At 39.4% G+C, this 21,301-nt stretch overlaps 1 protein-coding gene across 1 annotated transcript in view; it reads left to right on the plus strand.

Annotated features, from left to right (window-relative positions):
• Nucleotides 1–13,503: 13,503 nt before the first annotated feature.
• Nucleotides 13,504–21,301, plus strand: part of LOC124875228 (disintegrin and metalloproteinase domain-containing protein 12-like) — a 162,230-nt gene continuing 154,432 nt past the window's right edge. Inside the window, exon 1 of the mRNA XM_047377236.1 lies at nucleotides 13,504–13,960. Coding sequence (XP_047233192.1) covers nucleotides 13,861–13,960 — 100 coding nt within the window. The 5' untranslated portion in view covers nucleotides 13,504–13,860. The remainder of the gene's footprint in view (nucleotides 13,961–21,301) is intronic.

Genomic DNA, 21,301 nt, shown 5'->3' on the forward strand with positions numbered 1-21,301 from the left:
ATGAATTAGTTAAACACATCCATGTTGTGTGAGCTGGCAGAGTGACCCATCTCATCCTGCAGCTTCATTTGTGACAAACGTGCAGGAATGATTCAACGATTCAGAGAATCACTTTGAATTATGCCTAAACCTTTACACAACAGCGTTTTCAATCCTCACAAAGACACGTGTAAAATTCTGACAGAACATTAACTGTGTAAATGACCCACAGGCAGTTGAGGACGTTAACAACCCACCTGCCTTTAGCAGACTCCATTAAACTCTCAGAGTGCACCATGCTGTAGTAATGGCTGACATTAAACAGTTTATGTGCTAATAACACAGTTTTTTTCCTTCTTTTTAGAGCAATGCAGCTTGTGTAAATAACAGCTTTAAATGCCAAGCAAGCTTTATTGTAGTCAAACAGGGAGACCAGTTTTGAATGGGAACACTGAATTAAATGACAAAAAAATTATAGTTGTTTACTCTTTTTACCGTTTTAATAATTTTTCATATAAATTGAAGTTGTTTTTCCTCAAAAAATGGGATGCTTGCTAAATTTTGTATTCTATCTGAACATTTTCTGTATTACAAGCAAAAGCTTTGATATATTTCATTAGAATGTCATGTGACAGTCCAAAGCAAATTTGAACGTAAATGTAAAGTTAAAGGAAAAGGACATCTGGTTCACAAAATTGTTGAAAAATAAAGATCTCAGAACTGGGGCATGCATTTACCACCATCCCTCTTCTCATCAACTTATATCAACTCATATTCCTGCTGAAGAAAAGCATCCCCACAGTATGGTGCTGCCACCATCATCTTTCCATTTTCAGATAATGAAATGTTTAAAGCTTGGAATATTGTTTGATAACCTACCCCTGGTTTAAACTTGAAAATAAACTTAAACTTACCTAGTGGACTGCAGTTTGAAACAAGAGACTGGCAGGAAAAAGAGAAGCATACGCTAGTAATAAAGCTGTGTTTTATTGTCGAGAGAATCAGAGATATTGCGGCAGAAATTGCTAAAGGATTTGTACATTTGCTTTTTTTGTCACGTTGCCTCATACTTAAAGATTTTACAGTTTTTATATGCATTACATGCTTGTTTTATTATTGTGTGATTTATTATTTATAGGTTATAACATTATTCTGTTCTGCTTACCTGTGATTTTTGATGTTTGTTTAACCCCATGTGTCCCATTCTGACATACATAAATGCACTTTCTTCCTGTTTATTATTACTGATGTTTCTTGCATGCTGTACATTATTTTGATGTTGTAAAATGTGTCACAGAAATTCCAATATTTTTGCCAAATCATGTAAATGTACTGAATTTATATAGTGCCTTTTTAGTCACACTGGCCACTCAAAGCGCTTTACACTACAGTCACATTCACACTAACAAATGCACATACTGTCATACACCAATCAGTAGGCAACTTGGCGTGAAGCGCCTTGCCCAGGGGTACATCAGCTTGTGACAGGAGGATTCTAACCCATCACTCTCCAATTGCAAGACAGCTACTTTACCCACTGAGCCACAGTCACCCCAAATATAATGGTTTACAAAGGAGCTAGCCTCTAATTTGTCAGCTTATGTCTCAACAATGGCTGATTTCAGAAGAGTATTTATCCCATTTGTGCTTGTATCCAAATGAAACTGGCTTGTACACCTTTAGTCTTTAACATACAGCATGTGAGCTATATTCAATAATATATCTTGCTTACTTCACCATCTCCAAAACCTTCACAAAACAGCTCTATTAATACTGAAGTTACATTACACAGGCAGACTGTTTAATTACTAAGCGACCTCTGAAGGTAGTTGATTGCACTGTAACTTATTAGCAAAAACCTTTAGAAGCCTTTTCCTTCTTCACAGTTATTTGTAACCGCACACCACTTTGAGTTAGTCTAACATATAAAACCTTAACAGAACATATTAAAATGTGTTACATTTAGAAAGAAACAGCAACAAAGTCTAGAGATCCCAAGCTTTTTTCTTGTCAGTGTAATTATGCTGTTATTCCACTAGAGGTCACTGTTGTCAAAGGTTTCTCTTTTGCTGCACGCTTGCCAAGGATTTAAGAAAAGCGGCAGTTTAAGAGCACACTTTAATGGGATTTTCAGCATGTAGTGTGGGTTTTATTTTGTGTTCCTTTTTATTATAAACAATCCAAATACTTTAGTTTGATTTGCCTGAAGGATTTTAATTTCTGTTTCTCACAACATTACACACACAGTGTCTCTCATTATGAGCAGGAACCCTGAACAGTCTCATTGTGTCGAGGCCTGCGTTCCTGGGGAAACAAAAGGCGATTCAGTGGCAAAGTGTAGTGCCACCATTCACACACACACACACACACACACACACACACAGCTCCTCCGCCCTCACTGCTGCTGTGGCTGATGAAGCAGGCTGGGGGGACAATGCAGCAGGGTACAGCGGGTCCTGCAAAAGGACCTAGATACCTTGACACCAGTCCAGTTCCTGTGCAAGTGTCATATTGTTTGTAATAGATCTGACCCACATGCAAAATAACACTCAGGAGAAAAAACAGTTTGTTTAAAATATTTATTTTCACGGGAGTGAAATGGGTTAGGGATCCGGGACCGGTAATTCTCCAACTGCACAAAAGATGATAAAAGGGTGAGACCAGAGGAAATAAATGGTTTAGTAATCTTGGTTAGACTAAGGCTTACTGGGGAAGGAAGATGAACTGCCAGAGGGATGAAAGATGCGGGGTCAGAGAGCACAACGCAGGAGAAGTTCTGTGAAGGTAAATCCTTAGGAGCTCTGATCACGGAGAGTGGATTGATGGTGTGTAGCCCAGGTTGGAGGTACCTGCATGAGAGTTTGTTGGAGGGTGGACAGGGTTTGCTTATGATTTGATCCAGGTGGTCGAAGAGCCAGGAAGCTGCCAGCTTGAAGCTGATCCAGAGGAAATAACTGGAGACTTGAATCCTTATCCAGAAGTCAGGAAACACTCTTTAAGAAGAGTCTGGAGACCAGCTTGAACTCAACCAGTTCTGTGAACAATCTGAGGAGGAGGACACACTAAAATTACTCAGCGCAAAGAACAAACAAGAAAACAAAACTAGAGCTAGAGTTTGGCGAGAGTCTGTTACCACTGGTGGCTAATACTCAGGCGTCGAAGTGCTGGCAGCTGGTGATGACTGGCTTAATCTGAGAGACATGAAACGTGGGGGGAACTCAAAGACTTCAGGGCAGATGCATAGCAGTGGGGCTGATTACAGACTCAATGACATAGGGCCTGATGAAACGAGGAGAAAGCTTCTTGGACATGGATTTGAGGGGAATGTCTCGAGATGAAAGCCGCATTCTCTGACTGGGACAATACTCAGGTGCGGGTCTACGTTGTTTGTCTGCGAATCTCTTATTTTGGGATGCTGTACGTTGAAGGGCGTGAATGGTGGATTCCCAGATGCGCCTGCAGCAACGGATGTGGTGATGAACAGATGTTACTGTGATGTATTTTTCATCAGCTGAGTACAGAGGTGGTTGGTAACCGATGGAGACCTCAAAAGGAGATAGACCAGTAGCTGAGGAGACATGAGAGTTGTGAGCATATTCAATCCAGGAAAGATATGTACACCAGTCTGTTGGGTTGGTGGAAGTGAGGCATCTGACAGTGGACTGCAACTGTTGGTTCATTCGTTTGGTTTGTCCATTTGACTGTGGATGATAACCAGAGGTTAGTGACACTTTAGCCCCTAGAGCTAAACAGAACTGTTTCCACTCCTGAGAAATAAACTGGGGTCCGTGGTCAGAGAGAATATCTTGGGGGGTACCATGATGTCTGAAAACATGTTTAATGAGTAATTGAGCTGTTTGGATGCAGGATGGTAGCTTCCTCAGAGGAGCTAGGTGGCAGGCCTTAGAAAAATGGTCAACAATAGTTAGGATGGTGGTCATGCCCTTAGAAGTCAGTAGCCCAGTTACAAAGTCCAAAGCAATGTGGGACCATGGCCGATTAGGGATGCTGAGGGGTTGAAGCAATCCAGCAGGTGGTTGATTTGTGGTCTTGTTTCTGGCACAGACTGTGCAAGCTTGAACATACTCCCTTACATCACGGTGGAGGGACGGCCACCAAAACTGGAGATCAAAGCTATTGTTCTGCCAACTCCGAGATGGGCCGAAAACTTGGCTGTGGGAAACCAGTGGATCAGGCGTGAACGGATAGTTGAAGGCACAAAAGTTCGGTCCTGGGGCCCAGTTCCAGTGTCGGCCTCTGCACGTTGAGCTCGGGTGACGAGATCCTCTATGTCCCATGTAAGTGCACCAATTTGGGAGGCAAAATAGGTGCTGGTTCTTTCTCAGAATCATCTGAAGAAAACTGTCTGGATAGGGCATCAGGTTTAGCATTCTTGGAGCCTGGTCTGGTAAGAGATAGACAGATTAAATCGGGAGAAAAACAAAGACCAACCTGATTGGCGAGGATTTAACCATTTAGCTGACTGTAGATAAGCTAAATTCTTGTGGTCCGTCCACACTAAGACTGGGTGCTCTGCCCCCTCAAGCCAGTGACGCCACTCCTCCAGAGCCAATTTGATGGCTAAGAGTTCCTTGTCACCCACATCATAGTTCTTTTCAGCGTCGCCAAGTCGGCGAGAGAAAAGAGCACAGGGGTGCAGTTTCTTATCTGATTGTGATTGTTGTGACAACACTGCCCTCACTCTGGTGTCAGAAGCATCGACCTCCAAGACAAATTGTTTGGATGTATCTGGATGAGTAAGGATGGGGGCTCTAGAAAACTTTTCTTTCAACGTCTGAAACGCATTGTTCGCCTCCGGTGTCCTGGAGAAAAGAGTCTTAGTGGAGGTCAAGGCAGTTAGAGGGGCAGCTGTCTGACTATAGTTTCAGATGAACCTTCGATAAAAATTGGCAAATCCCAAGAAACGCTGAAGCTGTTTACGGGAATCAGGAACAGGCCAGTCGAGAACAGCCTTGATCTTTTCAGGATCAGAGCGGACCTGTCCACCCTCTAAAATGAAACCCAAGAATATAACAGATGCTTGATGAAACTCACATTTTTCAGCTTTTACAAAAAGCCGGTTCCCCAAAAGCCGTAGAAGCACTAGGCGGAACATGACGACGGTGTTCCTCCAAGTTCTTGGAATAAATTAAAATGTTATCCAAGAAACAAGAAACAAAAACAAAAATATTCAGAAAATCTCTGAGAACGTAATTGACAAGAGCCTGAAAGACTGCCAGAAGTCGGGAAACACTCTTTAAGAAGAGTCTGGAGACAAGCTAGAACTCAACCAGGTCTGGAACAATCTGAGGAGGAGGACAAACTAAAATTACTCAGCGCAAAGAAGAAACAAGAAAACAAAACTAGAGCTAGAGTCTGTTACCACTGGTGGCTAATACTCAGGCGTTGAAGCGCTGGCAGCTTCCAGTGTAAATACATCATCAGGTAATCTGTGAAATGCGAACCACCTGTCCCCTCTGCCTCTGTGAGCTCCAACACCATCTAGTGACCAAGCAGAGTAAATAGCAGGCAACACAAACACAGTAAACTCAGAGACCCCGACAGCAAGCGTGTTTGCAAAATCTCAGAGTTGTGAAACATGTTTGTGGGTTTTCTTATTGCAGAACATTAAGAAAGACCTGCTATTTCAGGCATCCTTCTGTGTAGAGCATTTTATTCATCTAAGCTTTTGTTTTTGTTTCAGATACTGTTCTTCAAAGAAGCAATGACTAATTTATTGACTGCATATTGGATTAATGGACAGTATGGTGACCTCTGATGTTTCTGAATACAAATGAAAACATCAGTGCACGTCTTAGGATAACTCTATTTGACTTCCACTTGTTGTCTTTTTATGAATCTCAACTGAAAAATATATCATGACATCTGTTTTTGTCTAGGAGATAAATCCACACCAATCCCTGCAAAACCCCAGAGGCTGCTTAACATTAGCTGCTGCTGTTTATTTTTTTCTTTTTGTCCCCTCTCCTGCCCATTGAAATAAAAGATATGCCATTGCACAAAATAAAAAAAACTTTTTTGTTTACTGAAACAGTGAATTATGATAGGTGGGGTATGGACAGTCTATTTATATAGACATATTGATATGCAAGGCAATTTAAAGTGCTTTACAGGAATACAAAGGAACAGAGGTAAAGATATTTACATTAAAAACAAGAAATACATGAATAAATAGAAAATTTTAAGCATCACAGAGAAGAGAAAGAAGATAAAGAAACAACAAAAAAATATTTTAATAGCCAAGATGTGATAGAAATCAACTGATATAGTAATCGTTGACCTTTATGGGAAGGCTGCACTCCTGTAATCTTTTCTGTCATGATTTTAAGGATGTGGCTGTATTTGCACAACTTGGGTTTTCAGGGAGTTGGTTCCATTGCTGTAGAGAAAAGAAACTAAATGCTGCCTGGACTTGTTTTGTTCTGATCTTGGGAACACAGAGTGAACAGATCTCTGATGACTTGTGGAGTCTACATCATTCACCTGACCACTCAGGTTATTATTTATTATTTAGGTCCAAGAACCATTCAGTGCCTTACACACCATTGATAAGATTTTTTTGAATCTGTCATTTCACAAAAAGAACACCAGCGCAGTGATTTAGGACTGGTGTGATCCATCTTGGTGGTTTCGGTTTGGACTCTGGCAGTAGCATTTTGAACAAATTGCAGCTGCCTGATTGATTTTTTTACAGAAACCGATTGAGACCCCATAACAATAATTGAATGAACTGTAAAACACGCATGCACTAGTTTTCCTGTATTCTGTACCTGTGTCATATCCACATACTATAGCTGTGTGGAGGTTGGTGTGTGTGTGTGTGTGTGTGTGTGTGTGTGTGTCTTACTCCTCTCATTTCAGGGTGCGACTGGCAGGTGCAATCTTTGCAGCTGGAGCTCATCAAGGCTCATCAGGAGGAGCTGAAATAGGAGTTGAAAAAGAGTAATCAGGCTTATATCTCTGTTAGTCTTCAGCTCATAGTTCTAATGTTAACTTTGTTGTCTCTCCTTGCCAGAAACCAGATTTCTTGTTGATATTGACACTGGGCTCTTGCTGTACGCATCTTTGTTCCTAGCGTCTGACTGGAGGAACATTTCCTTGGATTCCTCTGGCAGCCCTCCTGGAAACTGCTGCCTAGATAACCAACCACCTTCTGTTGCTCACTCACCTGCCTATCCACCTTCCAACTTAGCACAGCTCTGTTGTTCCAACCTGGAAGGAATAAACAGACAAATATAATACTCAACCTTACACAAATCTCCTGCCAACATTAGCTTATGTATATAAACTCACCTCCTCCTGGATCTCCAGCAGTAAGATCAGCTTACTGCTTACAACATACTGCTCTCCCACCTACAAACTCCTTATCAAGCCACAGTATAAGACCACCAGTGAGACTCCCTTTTGGTGCCAGATTGTCGATCTTGGTTGCCGTATTTTAGCATTCCCTGCTACTATGTTGTATGTGAATCAGAGTTACCTATCTGGTGTTTCTTTGTGCTGTTGAATTATTTACTGCTGGTTACCTCTTGTCTTCAACGGACTGTTTTAATCCTCGGGCTACTTCTTGGTTTGAATCCCTTTGGGAATAAATGAAAAACTAATTGACCTATATGAGAGCTCACAGCTGACCTAATGAACAACCTTAATACACCTAAATCGACCTGCCTGTTTGCTCCTCGACAGCTAGGTTGCTAGACTGGAAAAGGACAAACCGACCATTCACCCCCAACAATCTGTACCACCAACCACAGCTATCCCTGGATTACCAGTACCTCTCTTGAGACTGTTTACTTCACTCCAGAAGTAGGAAATAATCCTTTCAAAGCTCACCTAGTGCTGTACTCTCAGAGCTCCGTTAAGCTTCTCTCCCTCATACTAAATCCTGGGCCGCTGGCTGTCAAGTCAGACTTTGCTATTTTTTCACTTTCTCTTACATAAACTAAACATGTTAAATGTTCCCATAATTGGTTCATGCATTAGAGTTACATCTACAAATATCACAGTTCTACATTTCTCACTGCTGTCCTGGCTATGTTAATGCAATTCGCCTTTTCTATCCAGATTACCTCATATCATGGGATGCGCAATAAACTTTCACAGGACAAAGCACTGAGATCCTCATGCAGTCACTTTCACATGACTTCATGAGATGTTAAACAGGGCTGCAAGATGGAACATTCATAATCCTTCAATCTGCAGCCGTCTTGCCCATTACACAACAAATAAGCAAAGAGAGCGCCTGAGGAGTCACGTTCAGTGCCAGCGATTAACGCTTGGATGGAGAACTGCAACCTCTTCTCAGTGTCAGGGGACATGGCAGATGAATAGAGCCATTGTCACTGTCTTTGTTTCGTAATGGGTTTCTGTCCTCAGTATTGCATATTTAATAGCGAGTGTTTTGATCTGTAGGGAATGTGCAGAGAAACAGCGGGGCAGTCAATAAAACCCTGGAGCTTGTTAAAACAATTAATAAATTGTGTAAATATTTATCAGTTGTAATAGATTACTAAGCTGAAGTCACCTTCATTGCTTTTAATTATTTCATTTCAGTGCAGTTTATTAGGGCACCAATTCACAACAAATGCAACTGAAATGGAACTTACAAGACAACTAGGTGTGGGGAATAAGTGGACAAGAATAAGACAAAAAACACAATAAAACAAGCGTTTGTCTTAAATGGTTTCTGTGGGAAAGAAAGAAAAATACACATAGTTAATGGCAGCAATGATTCCACTAATAGTTTGGTCCATTGATAAGACAGTTAAATCGTATAATCATTGAGCCAGGGGTACTTTCTATGGGAAAGAGAAACAAGGAGGGGTAAAAGTTAGTAGCACTAGTACATCTGCCAATGGCTTTTTCCAGAAAAGAGACACAGCTAAACACAGTTAAAAATAACAGAACTTGGATAAATTTAAAAAAAGACAGCATGAATAAAGCAAATGGCAGCAATATCTGTCAATAGCTTTCTCTAAGAAAGAGACACACTAATACCATTGCACTGGGACATAGCATTTTCTATTGAAAAGACAAATGGAGAGTGCACATACCTAAATGCAGAAATAACTCTGTTAAGTGCTGGAAAGAGACACGGCTAAGCATATAATCACTTGAGCCAGGAGTACCTCCTATGGGGAAAAGAAAAAAAAGTACATATACTTAATGGCAGCAATACAACTGTCAATGACCTTGTCCAATAGGACAGCTAAAAATAGAATCACTTGAGCCAGGAGTAGAAAGAAACAGATAGTACACATAGAAGAAAAATATTTTATCACTTAATATAGTCATTTATTTCAAATTTAATTCAACCCTTAAAATAAGTCCTCACCAAACCTTTACTTAAGAAACCTTCGCTTGATTGAGATGACTTGAAAAATTACAGACCTATATCCAATCTTCCATTCTTATCTAAAATTCTTGAGAAAATAGTTGCTAATCAAATGTGTGAGCATTTACACAGCAATGACCTGTTTGAAGAGTTTCAGTCAGGTTTCAGAGCTCATCATAGCACTGAAACTGCTCTGCTGAAAGTCACTAATGATATTTGTATGGCCTCAGATAATGGACTTGTGTCTGTTCTGGTTCTGTTAGATCTCAGTGCTGCATTTGATACAGTCGATCACAATATTCTCTTAGAAAGGCTGGAACATGCTGTAGGGATCAGGGGAACAGCGCTAGGCTGGTTTAAATCTTATCTGTCTGACAGATTCCAGTTTGTTCATGTAAATGATAAATCATCTTTAAACTCCAGGGTTAATTGTGGAGTACCACAGGGTTCAGTACTTGGGCCAATTCTCTTTACTATACATATGCTTCCAATAGGTCAAATTATCAGGTGGCATAGGATAGATTTTCACTGTTACACTGATGATACTCAGCTTTACTTATCATAAATCCTGATGGGCCCAACCAGTTAGACAGACTACAAGCATGTCTTGAAGATATAAAAACTTGGATGACTTCAAATTGTTTGCTTCTAAATTCAGACAAGACAGAAGTTGTCGTCTTTGGACCGGAGTCTTTAAAAAAGAAACTGCTTAGTCAATCACTTAACCTGGATGGCATTAAATTGACCTCCGATAATAAAGTAAAAAACCTTGGTGTTATATTTGACCAGGACATGTCATTTAAATCCCATATTATACAGGTTTCTAGGATTTCCTTCTTTCATCTCCAGAACATTGCCAAAATTAGAAATATCCTATCCAGGAGTGACGCTGAAAAACTAGTCCATGCATTTGTTACTTCAAGGCTGGACTATTGTAATTCTTTACTATCAGGATGTCCACAAAATGCAGTTAAAAGCCTTCAGCTGATTCAGAATGCTGCAGCAAGAGTTCTGATGAAAATTAAAAAGAGAGATCATATTTCTCCTATTTTAGCTTCCCTTCATTGGCTCCCTGTTAAATCCAGAATAGAATTTAAAATTCTCCTCCTCACATATAAAGCCCTTAATGATCTAGCTCCATCATACATCAGAGATCTGATTGTTCCATATGTTCCTAACAGAGCACTTCGTTCTCAGACTGCAGGTTTACTGGTGGTTCCTAGAGTCTCTAGAAGTAGAATGGGAGGCAGATCCTTTAGTTATCGAGCTCCTCTCCTGTGGAACCAGCTCCTGGTTTTAGTCCGTGAGGCAGACACCCTGTCTACTTTTAAGGCTAGGCTTAAAACTTTCCTTTTTGATAAAGCTTATAGTTAGAGTGGCTTAGTTTAACAGGGAGCCTTCCTCCCTCCCTGTTGGTTGGACTAAGGGGAAGTCAGGTTTAGCCTAAACCGGCTCAGTTATGGTTGAGGTGCAAAAACACCCTCCATTTCTGCTACCTGTGTGACCCCTTCTCTTTTCCAATGGTTATAATCAGTCTGACAGAGAGAGGTATCCCAATCCTTGTGGTTTTTAGTATAACAATGACCATCAGTGGGACCCTTTGTGGAGTTCCTTGAGACGACACTGTTGTAAATAAGCGCAGTTTAACTAAATAATCTGTACTGAAACTATCTGTGTAGTTATGCTGCTATAGGCTTAGGCTGCTGGAGGACATAATGACCACTTTCACCCTCTTCGCTACATTCTCACACTACTCTCCAATTTTGCATTATTTGTTGTTATTTCAGCTTTTAACCTTGTTCTCTCTATTCTCTTCCTAGAAGCTACACCTGGCCTGGCTCTGTGTCTACCTGTGACACCTTTCTGGAGAGGGGAATCATCCGAGCTTCTGCTGATAACAACTTAATGCTCACCCTCTACCGATGATCCACATAGCCCTGTCTTTTAGTGTTTAGCCCTTTCTCTCTCCTAGACATGGCGATTGACTGAGCTTTACTGTAACTAATTATATGTGCTCTTTTTCAGACTCTAACCTTGAAAACTGGCTCAGAGTTTATCTGTTCTTTCTTCTAGGTGAAATGACTAAAGGAGCTACATCCATTAACATTTACTTTTCCTTCCCATAGAAAGTACTCCTGGATCAGTGCTTCTTTATTCTCTTTGTGTCTCAGCTCTGTTCTTTCTCTCAAACCCCCAGTCGGTCGTGGCAGATGGCTGCTCACACTGAGCCTGGTTCTGCTGGAGGTTTCTTCCTGTTAAAAGGGAGTTTTTCCTCTCTGCTGTCACTACATGCATGCTCAGTATGAGGGAATGCTGCAAGTCACTGACTGGATGCAATCTGCTGGGTTTCCTTAGATAGAAAAACTTTTTATCCAATTTGAATAAATAACTAACTCTGACTGCACTGTTCTATGGTTAGGACTAATTGGAATGTATGTACCTGTCTGCTGTGAAATGCCTTGAGACAACATGTTGTGAATTGGCGCTATATAAATAAAACTGAATTGAATTGAACCATTCTCCTAAACTGTCTTTACATAGCAGCAGAGAAAGTTAGATTTTATCATTCCTTTTGCTTTAGGTGCACTAATGTCAGCATCTGGCTCATTACTAATCATCATTTTAGATACAATCTCTTCCTTATTTGTTTGCGTTTTCTGTTTCCTTTTCTTTTTTTTAGCTCAAATGTGTCCATTTATTTCTGATAATTCAAAAATATGACACAGAGTCAAGAAAAGCTATTCTCAGAAAACTGATAGATATTTGTCTAACTGCCCCGCATTCAGGTTCACATTCAAACTTCGGACCCAGCAACAGGCAATAAGTAAAGTGTGAGAGGGAGCTGCTTTAGTAAAGTTAAAATAGGAGCATCAAGAAATATGACGGAAATTAGGTGCTTTGTTAACTTCAAAATAAAGTTTGAACCTCACAGTTACATATTGAGTTTGTTAAAAATATTGTTTCTCTCTCATTTTCTTTTTATTAAAGTTTCAGTTGAAGAAGAAAAGGAAGAAAAGAAGAAAAGGTTTCTGTCTCACAATCCATGTCATTAGTCCAGACATATGGAAAATACAGGACATGTTTGTCACATGTGGAACATACTTAGTACATGTTGGAAATTCCTGCAGCTTCTTCAGTGTTGATGACGGCCTCTTGGCCAGTTTACAGCTTGCTTTGTTTTAAGTTTTGGAGAAATGTCCAGTTTTTGTAATCTCCAAATTCTGTAATATTTTTTCCAAATATGGGTGACTGATTTTCTTGTTCTATGGTGTGTGCATATATTCTTCTGTGGATCCTTTTGTTTTTTTCTCTTGAAAGATACCTTGGTACAAGGAGATCCTTCTGATCTTTTACAACCTCTCTGCAAACTATGGCTTTACCTAAAGGGTGCTGACCATTTTGACCATCTGTCAGATTCTCTGTAGTTGATTGTAGATGGGTTTGAAAAACAATTCAAAAAAGGAGTAGTATTAGTGGGTGTGCACAGCTATACAAAAAGGTTTTTGCAGCTTTTTAAGTTTTATTTCTTTTAATTTTTTTTTCACTTTAACATATTTGATTGTTCATTAGGTAAAAATCACATTTTATCTGTCACATGAAGTAGATGCAATTCTTTGTCTTGGTCTCAAATGTTTACATCACAAAAATCACGCATTTTAATATGGTTGCTATATAGATTTTTCTAATCTTCTATAGAAAAAAATATTTTATTAAATTTACAATTGTGAAAATGGTGCATATTTAAAATTAGGCTCATTCAAAGTACATTTTACATTTCATTAAGTTTACACAGGCTTATTGTTGTTAAACATCACTCTGAATATTTCAAACTATTGAAACAATTAATGCAGACAATTATTTACTGTTTTTATTTCTTGGTCCACTTAGGGTTGAATGATTTGACAATTCCCCTCTGTTATACACTGACCACAAAATTTTGTTAACCTATAGGCAATAATAATAATAATAATAATAATTCTGATTAGATCTAAAAATAAAAGGCTAACAGGCGACTGATCCCGACGAATATTATGTAGACTATTTAATCGAAATGACTTTCGAGAAACCGTAGCGTTTACTTTGAAAATCCTAACCAGATGTTGCGTCTTCCTTGTCTCTAACTCGATGCAGCGTCTCATTCAGCTGGTTTTAGGACCAAGCGGAGCCTCCTCATAGAAGCACATGGTCTTTACTCAAAAGGCAGCACAATTAAATATTATTCCAGTGGGCGACAGAGACAGCAGATTGTGTAGCTGTTAGTGTTTTCCAACCTTTCAGCATTTTTTTCTATTAATTTCCGTCAGGAGGCGTCTCTCCCTCTGGATATCTCGTTGAATGGGCCAAGACGCGCTGAGTCGAAGCAGCTGTTATTGGGGTTCCCTGACGCGCTTCTGCCAAACGCACTTGATCATATTTCAGAAAGTCCCTTTTTTAATTTAGGGGTGGCTGGCTGGCTCTTGAAGATCAGCTGTTGTCAGACGTGTGGTTGTATGATGGTTGAGCTGCTGTAGAGACGCTTCAGCATCATGAGCACCCAGAGCAAGAGGATTCTGAAGTTTATTCTGACAGCACTTCAGGCTTTGACTGTCAGCTGGCTGATGTGTGACAAGATTCACTCTGCAGAAGGTAAGATCTTAAGACAGAAGATCGTTGCTTGTTTTGTGTTCTTTTTCCATTTTTAGACTCTACCCATTGATTTAGCTATATTTTCCTTTTAAATCAATAGCTGAAAATACCCACTTTTTCTGTAGTCTTCAACAAGCAACACGTTCTCTAATGTAGTTTAGTAAAATCAGAATAAGATATGCTGTGGTTGATGTATAAATGGAGACAATCTTGTAATTCCTTCATTTGCTGTTGGATTCAAAACCCTGCATCTATTAAAGAACCTGCAGCAGATGCTTTTCTTTCTTAGCCAATGTTTGTTAAATCAGGTCATTTATTTGAGTAATTCAGATCAAGAAGCAAAACTCATATATGCATTCATTACTGTGGTTTAGTAGTGGCATAACACAAGGGAATGTGACCGATGTAGCAGCTGACAGCTGACAAGCCAATAGTCTTTCCAATGATTGTGTAGACCATAACATAGTCATAACATATCGTTTGTGCTCTAAAAATCCATCAGATCAATGAAAATCTGTATTGCTCCAATGTTCTCTTTTCTGAGAAATGGAAATTTTGAGTTTAATTAGCTGTAAGCCATAATAATTACATTTAACAAAAATTCACACTTGAAATATCTTTAAATAAATTGCTGAAATAAATGAATATTTGGATCATATACAAACTTATTAAGTACATGGTGACTTAGATGGACATTCCCGCACCTGCGACAGATTGTTGTAACCAACACCCTATCTCTTGGAGCGTGGTGGGGTCTGTTGCAAACAATATTGTGACTGAAATATTCAGTAGTGTATATATAACTTGATAAGTAAAAACTGATTGTTGCATCCTTGTATTTATGTGTGGATTATAGAACCAAGTGTTTTAACTGACAATCATAATGTCATTATAATTTGGACTTATTAAATGCAGTATTTGTTATTGTTGTTGCTTTTAATTTCCCTTGTTTTATGATATCAACTCTTTCGGCTAGGGATCATGACAGAAGCAGTCTGTTCCCTCAAGGATGAGATTCAGTAAAAACATGTGGAGTGTCATATGAGGAACTTTTGACTTTTGGTTGCCTGCTGTACAAAAAAAAAAAAAGAAAAACTTTGGCTTTCACGACGCTTACCGTGGAATCCTGGGAATTAATTATCAGCAGGGGTCAAAAGTGTTAGAGTTGAAGCAAGTGGAAGATTTTCATTTATTTATCATGAGTTTATCTTGTCAGATGTTTGCCTTGATGTGTCTCTCCCATGGGGCTGCAGACTTGCTGAAAAGCCATTATTCCCCCTGCATCTCTGTGTGTGCGGCTGGGAAAGCCAGCAATGATCTGTGCTGGCAGGATATATGTGATGATACCTGCGTCATGGTCATCAGTGCTGATTGAGATAGATGAAGGGAGGAAGCGCTATGAAGAGATGCTTCCTAAATGCACAAACAAATGTCACCAGCTTTAGTTTGTGTAACTCTTTTATCTTTCAACAAAGGAAGGAAGAAAACAGCTCAGAAAGTTTTCTCAAGTTGCCCATATTTTGTGATTCTTCAGCCTCTTCAAACAATAGATTTGTTTCAGGGTTGTTGTTTTTTTTTGTCTGATCAATCTGGACGAACTTCTCCACAAATGCTTAAAGATTTGGCTGGTAGTTGGTTGCACTGTTGCCTTGCTGCTAAAAGGTCCTGAGTTCGACTCCTGGCCTGGGGTCTTTCTGCATGGAGTTTGCATGTTCTTCCTGTGCATGTGTGGGTTCTCTCCGGGTACTCCGGCTTCCTTCCACAGTCCAAAAACATGACTGTTAGGTTAACTGGTCTCTCTAAATTGCACTTAGGTAACACTGTGTGTATTCAGGGTTGTTTGTCCTGTGTGTCCCTGTGTTGCTCTGGGATAGACTGGGGACCTGTCCAGGGTGTACCCCGCCACTCGCAAAGACACCAGCAATAGAAAATGGATGGATGGATGGTTGCATTTGAATGCATCCAAACGTTTCACACTAAGTTGCAGTAAAAACATTATATTGCAGCTCTGGTCTTGACTGGTTTTGAGAGAATATTCAATTTTCATCACATTTGAATCTGAGACAAGACTTAGACTTTGAAAATTAATTCTCAAGAGCAGTCTGGAGTACCCCAATGCTACTTTGATGTGCCTGCTATGTTTCTTGGTCTTCATGGTGCTCTTTGTTCACTTGTGTTCTCTAACAACCCTCTGAGGCCTTCACAGAACAGTTGCATTTATACTAAGATTAAATTACACACAGATGGACTCTATTAACTAATTAGGTTACTTCTGCAGGCAATCATTTGTATTGGATTTTATTTTAGGGCGACCAATTAAACGGGTAGGAAAACATACTGTATGTATGCTACAGTTAAAGATTGCAATGTGACAAAATGTGAAAAAGCTCAAGGGATATTAATGCTTTTACAAGGCCCTGCATGTAAATCAGAAAACCAGATAAGCAGCATCACCTCAATAATATCCTGCAGAATAGTCTGGACGTAGGAAAAGATAAAGCTGACCCTCAAGACATTGTATCTGCAATGAGTAGAGCACCATCAATGCTTGTCATCCAGGAGTTTTTTTGTTTCTAGAATAAAATATATTTCTAAAGGGACTGCATTCTAAGATTCTACAATTATTACCCAGATTTCGGTTCAAGCCACATAAATGGCCTGCAGATTTATAAAAAAGATGTTTTTGGTCTCATAGGAGCTTTGTTTAAACCACAAAGCTCCTATAAATGTCTGTTTAATAAAAAAAAGTAGTGGGTGAATAAACAGTCCATTTTAAAATGATTCTTTAGTACAAAATGTGGAAAACTTGTATCTGAAAACCTTAGAGCTCAAGTCAGATTATTTCCTTTAAAATTTAGAATATGAACAAAAAGGTTATAGATAAATGAAGAAAATTAGTTGCAGTATTACTTCATTAGAAAACATAAATATGAACCAGTAGTGATTTTTCCTTGTGCTCCAACACTTTGTCTTCACACTCTGCTGCCCTTTATCCAATGAAGCTGCAGAGAAAAGATGGAGCCGTTCATCTCCATGAAATGTCATGTTTACATCCATATTTCATGGGAGCGCTCCTCAAGCTTCCCTGTGGTTTTTTTCTCCCTCCTTGTCAGTCGTGTTTGTTTCCTGGCCTGAGAATCACTTGTGAATGATTTCCTCCTACGGTTGACAAACTCAGTGTCAGCCAGGCCTGCTGCACAGTTTCAGCCAGCATGCCTGCTTCCGCCCCGAGTGCTGCGTGCAGCTTGCCGGCTGCACCGGCAGACAAATGAAAGTTGAGCTGCGGATATATTTTTGGAGTATTGTAGAGCATTCCTGTAGTCAACACTGTCCTTCCCCAAAGAGACATTAGCACTGTGATGTGACTCATCCTGTGTCAAAGCATTTTAATAACATTTCAGTATGAATGGGTTTATATGTTCCACATGATTTGGTCAGGATATTAAATATTTTGAGATTGGTGAAGAACAGCTGGTCAAGAAGTTGTTGTTCGTCAAGACGGATTGATCAAGTGTTTGCTTTTTTTTTTTCTTCTGTAGGAATGCGTATTTATGAGGAAAGTAAATGGCTTGACTCTACATGTGTTGCACTGATTTTCTCAAATCTCCTCTGGACTTATTTGACCTTCTGTTAAAGTTTAAAACATCATCTGAAACCTGATGCCGACGTTGGACTTTCTCATCGGACTTTCAAAGTTTAGCTCTGAATTCCTCTCCCAAAGCGTCTTCTCTTCCATCTGGTTCAGTAATGCCAGATATTTTTCTTCCAGTTAATCTGGATTAGTATAGGTTTCACCGAAGTATTTCTCTGTGAAAGCTAGGGTGTGAAGATACAGCCCGCTGATGAGACTATATATGGTTTACAAGAATGAGACCAGGTAATATTTAAGCCATTTTTGGGAAAACTAAATCGTCAGCTACACGACTCCAGATTTTTGGAAAAGAAATCTGTGTCCTAATGTGCAATTGGATGGTAATTAACAACGTTTTATTACCTATGCTCTGCCTGCGGGTGGTGATTGATTGATTGATTGATTGATTGAACACTGATTTAACAACATCACAATTGAAAAGGAGAATATACTGAGCGTGACCAAAGTATGGCTAGGTTGAGGGCTCCAATAAAATTGCAGCTTGTGTTTTCTTTAACACTGTTTACCCTTATTAAGATTTCAAACTCCCATTTGAAATGTAATAACAGCCAGAAGCAAGTGAGACAGATGTAGAAATAAACCATTAAAGCAGCCAGTGGACAAGAATGTGTTTTCATGGGTTATGACACAGCTCTCAAAATACACTATATTGCCATAAGTATTTGCTTGTCTGCCTTCGAAACTCATACTGTATTAATTTGAGGGACATCCCATTCTTAACCTATAGGTTTAATATGATTGTGGCTTAGGTGGTAGGGGTTCGTCCTGTAACCAGTGGTTTGCAGGTTTGAACCCCCACTCCATCTGTCTCAGTCATTGTGTCCTTGGGCAAGACACTTCGCTTGCCTTGCCTGCAGATAGTGGTCAGGGCCCGGTGGTATTGAATGTATGGCAGCCTCAATTCTGTCAGTCTTCCCCAGGGCAGCTGTGGCTACAATGTAACCTACCATCATCATTGTGTAAATGTGTGTATGAGTGGGTAGATGCCTAATTGTAGTGTGAAGTGCTTTGGAGTCCTTGGACTTAATAAAGCACTATACAAGTGCAGGCTATTTACCATTTATGGAACTAAGGGGCCAAGCCTAATTCCTAAAAAAAACAACCCCCCTCCATAATCCCCTCTGCACTAAATATTACATTGCAGTCAGACAAATGCCATACTCCTGCCAACTGGCAAACCAATCAGACTGCCAGACAGAGATGCACGATTTGTCATTTTAGAGAACACATCTTGAGAGTTCAATGGCATCATGCTTTATACCATTGAATCCAACCCATTGTATTGTAATTGGTGATGTAAATTTTGGATGCAGCTGCTTTGCCATGGAAAGCCATTTCACGAAGCTTTCTTCACACTGTTCTTGAGCTAATCTGAAGGCCACATGAAGTTTGGAGATCTGTAGCTACTAAATTTGCAGAAAGTTAGTTACCCCCGCACACTGCGTGGCTCAGCAACTACTCACTTTGCTCTGTCACACCTATTTGTTTGCACTTTGTTACAATACCACAGTTACCTGTAGAATATTTCACAACTGGATTTATTGTACAGGTGGTGTCCAATAACGGTACCACGCTGGAATTCACTGAGATTCTCATCCTTTCTTTCACTAATGTGTCTTGTCTGCATGGCTATATGCTGGATTTCATACATTCGTGGCCATGGAAGTGATTGGAGCACCTAAATTCAGAGATTTGGATCGAGGATCAAGTATGTTTGGTAGCATAGTAAAATTAGTCCATAGTTTTTCACAATCTACATTTGGAGAAGCAATTGTAGGCCCCATTCTTGTTCAAAATTCTGGTTAGTTTTGTTTTTGATCTATCTATTCTATGACAAAATGGCAATACATTATATTGCTGATATTGGGGAGGGCATCTGATTGCAGAGATGTTGGGATAAATAATAGGATTTGTGTAGTAAAACTCTTTGTGTGCTACAGTACTCCACCAACAAAACAAAGAGAGGATCTAACATTTACTACATGACGTATTTACAGTGATGCAGTGAAGAGTCTCCGAGTTGGTTCTCAGGTTGTGGAAAACCAAACCAGCTCTTTCGAACAACAATTTAAGACCTGGCATAGTTTAAGCGCTGTAACCACTTTGATGGAAAATCCCTAATAGAGGTGAACTTGTCAGTGTGGTTTGGTTCATCGTCCTGCTGATAACCCAAGTGCTAATGAGCTGAAGGTCACAAACTGAGGTTTGGACATTCTCCTCCAGGAATTTCAGGTAGAAATAAGAATTCATGGTTCCATCAATTATGTCGAGTCATCCAGGTCCTAAAGCAACAAAGCATCCCCAGACCATCACACTACCAACAAGTGATCGACTGTAGGTGTGATATTATTTTTCTGAAATGCCATATTAGTTTACAAAAGACGTACCACACCTTTCAAAAAGTTCTACTTCTGTTCTGTCAGTCCGCTGAATATTTTACTAATAGTCACCTGGATGTTTCTTGACAAATCTGACCATGGGTCCTTGTGTTTTTTGTTTCTTGGTCAGGAGTGTTTTTTTTTTTTTTGGGTGTGGCTAATTAAACTGAACCAAAAAATTTGTTTAATCACATTTAATTCATGATTTCACAAGAGAAGCAATTTTATTTTCACATAGGGATTGATTAGCTTAGATAGTAAGTCAGTCATGTTCTACCGCTTCTTGTATTTACTCAGGTTGATCTTTTAACAACATTTGTTTGATGAAAAAGATCAAATAAATTTTGTGATTACAAAAGCAAAAATAAAAGAAATCTGTAAAGGCACAAATATTTCTTTCACAGCACTGTAGATGCAGCTAGGTCAAAACACTCACTTTCATTACCAGGGCTTATAATAATAGCTTACATTTACTTCCCTAAATTACATCACGTTACCAGCAATTGGATAACGCTGTGCGATGCAGACATAACTTTGACAAAAAAAAGTAGACAATTTAATACCAGATGCCATTACACCGCAAATGAAACCAACCCTTGTGTTCTCAAGATTTTGATTGACTGTTTTCATTATAGGAATAAAATAAAGGAGATTACTCATTGCAATAAGTATCTGAGTCGCAAATGTGTATTCCTAAAATTGAAGCAGTAAAGCCTAAAATTTTGCTGAGATGCCTTCAACAACAGAACTCTGGATTACCTAAATGCATCAAATGTTCAACTATTTTACTGTCAACATAATTCCTAGTTTTCTCAATCATGTTTCAGGAGAGATCTTTTTTTTTAATATGACACAGTGATTGTGCAACATAACATTTTGTTTTGTTGGATAATAAAACTGTAAGAGGACTCTCTCTGTGGGAATGCAAAAATGAATAACACACCCATAACTTTCCACAGCGGACATTTTCACACGCTGCAACATATTAGATTTGCTGTTCCAGCTCTACTTTTACTAGAGCTGCCAACTTTGAAGCATACCATTAGATAAACCATATTTTGAACAATATTGCTCAAACTAAGATGTGTTTGTTATAGACAGATATGACTACACAAGGTTTCGTGTGAGCTGCTCTGAGTGACATGAATTTAATAAATTACATCATATTTCACCTGTGGAGACTAAACCTTTAGAAAGAGAAGCTTTGATACATGGCTATAGGTACTCCACTTTATTTTTATCTAGCATCCTTCTCAGTGAAGTCATAACAGCTGAAGGATACATAATGCAAACCAGGGTTCTGTGGAAACA

This window comes from Girardinichthys multiradiatus, chromosome 10 (assembly GCF_021462225.1).
Source record: "Girardinichthys multiradiatus isolate DD_20200921_A chromosome 10, DD_fGirMul_XY1, whole genome shotgun sequence".
In the NCBI taxonomy this organism is placed as follows: Eukaryota; Metazoa; Chordata; class Actinopteri; order Cyprinodontiformes; family Goodeidae; genus Girardinichthys; species Girardinichthys multiradiatus.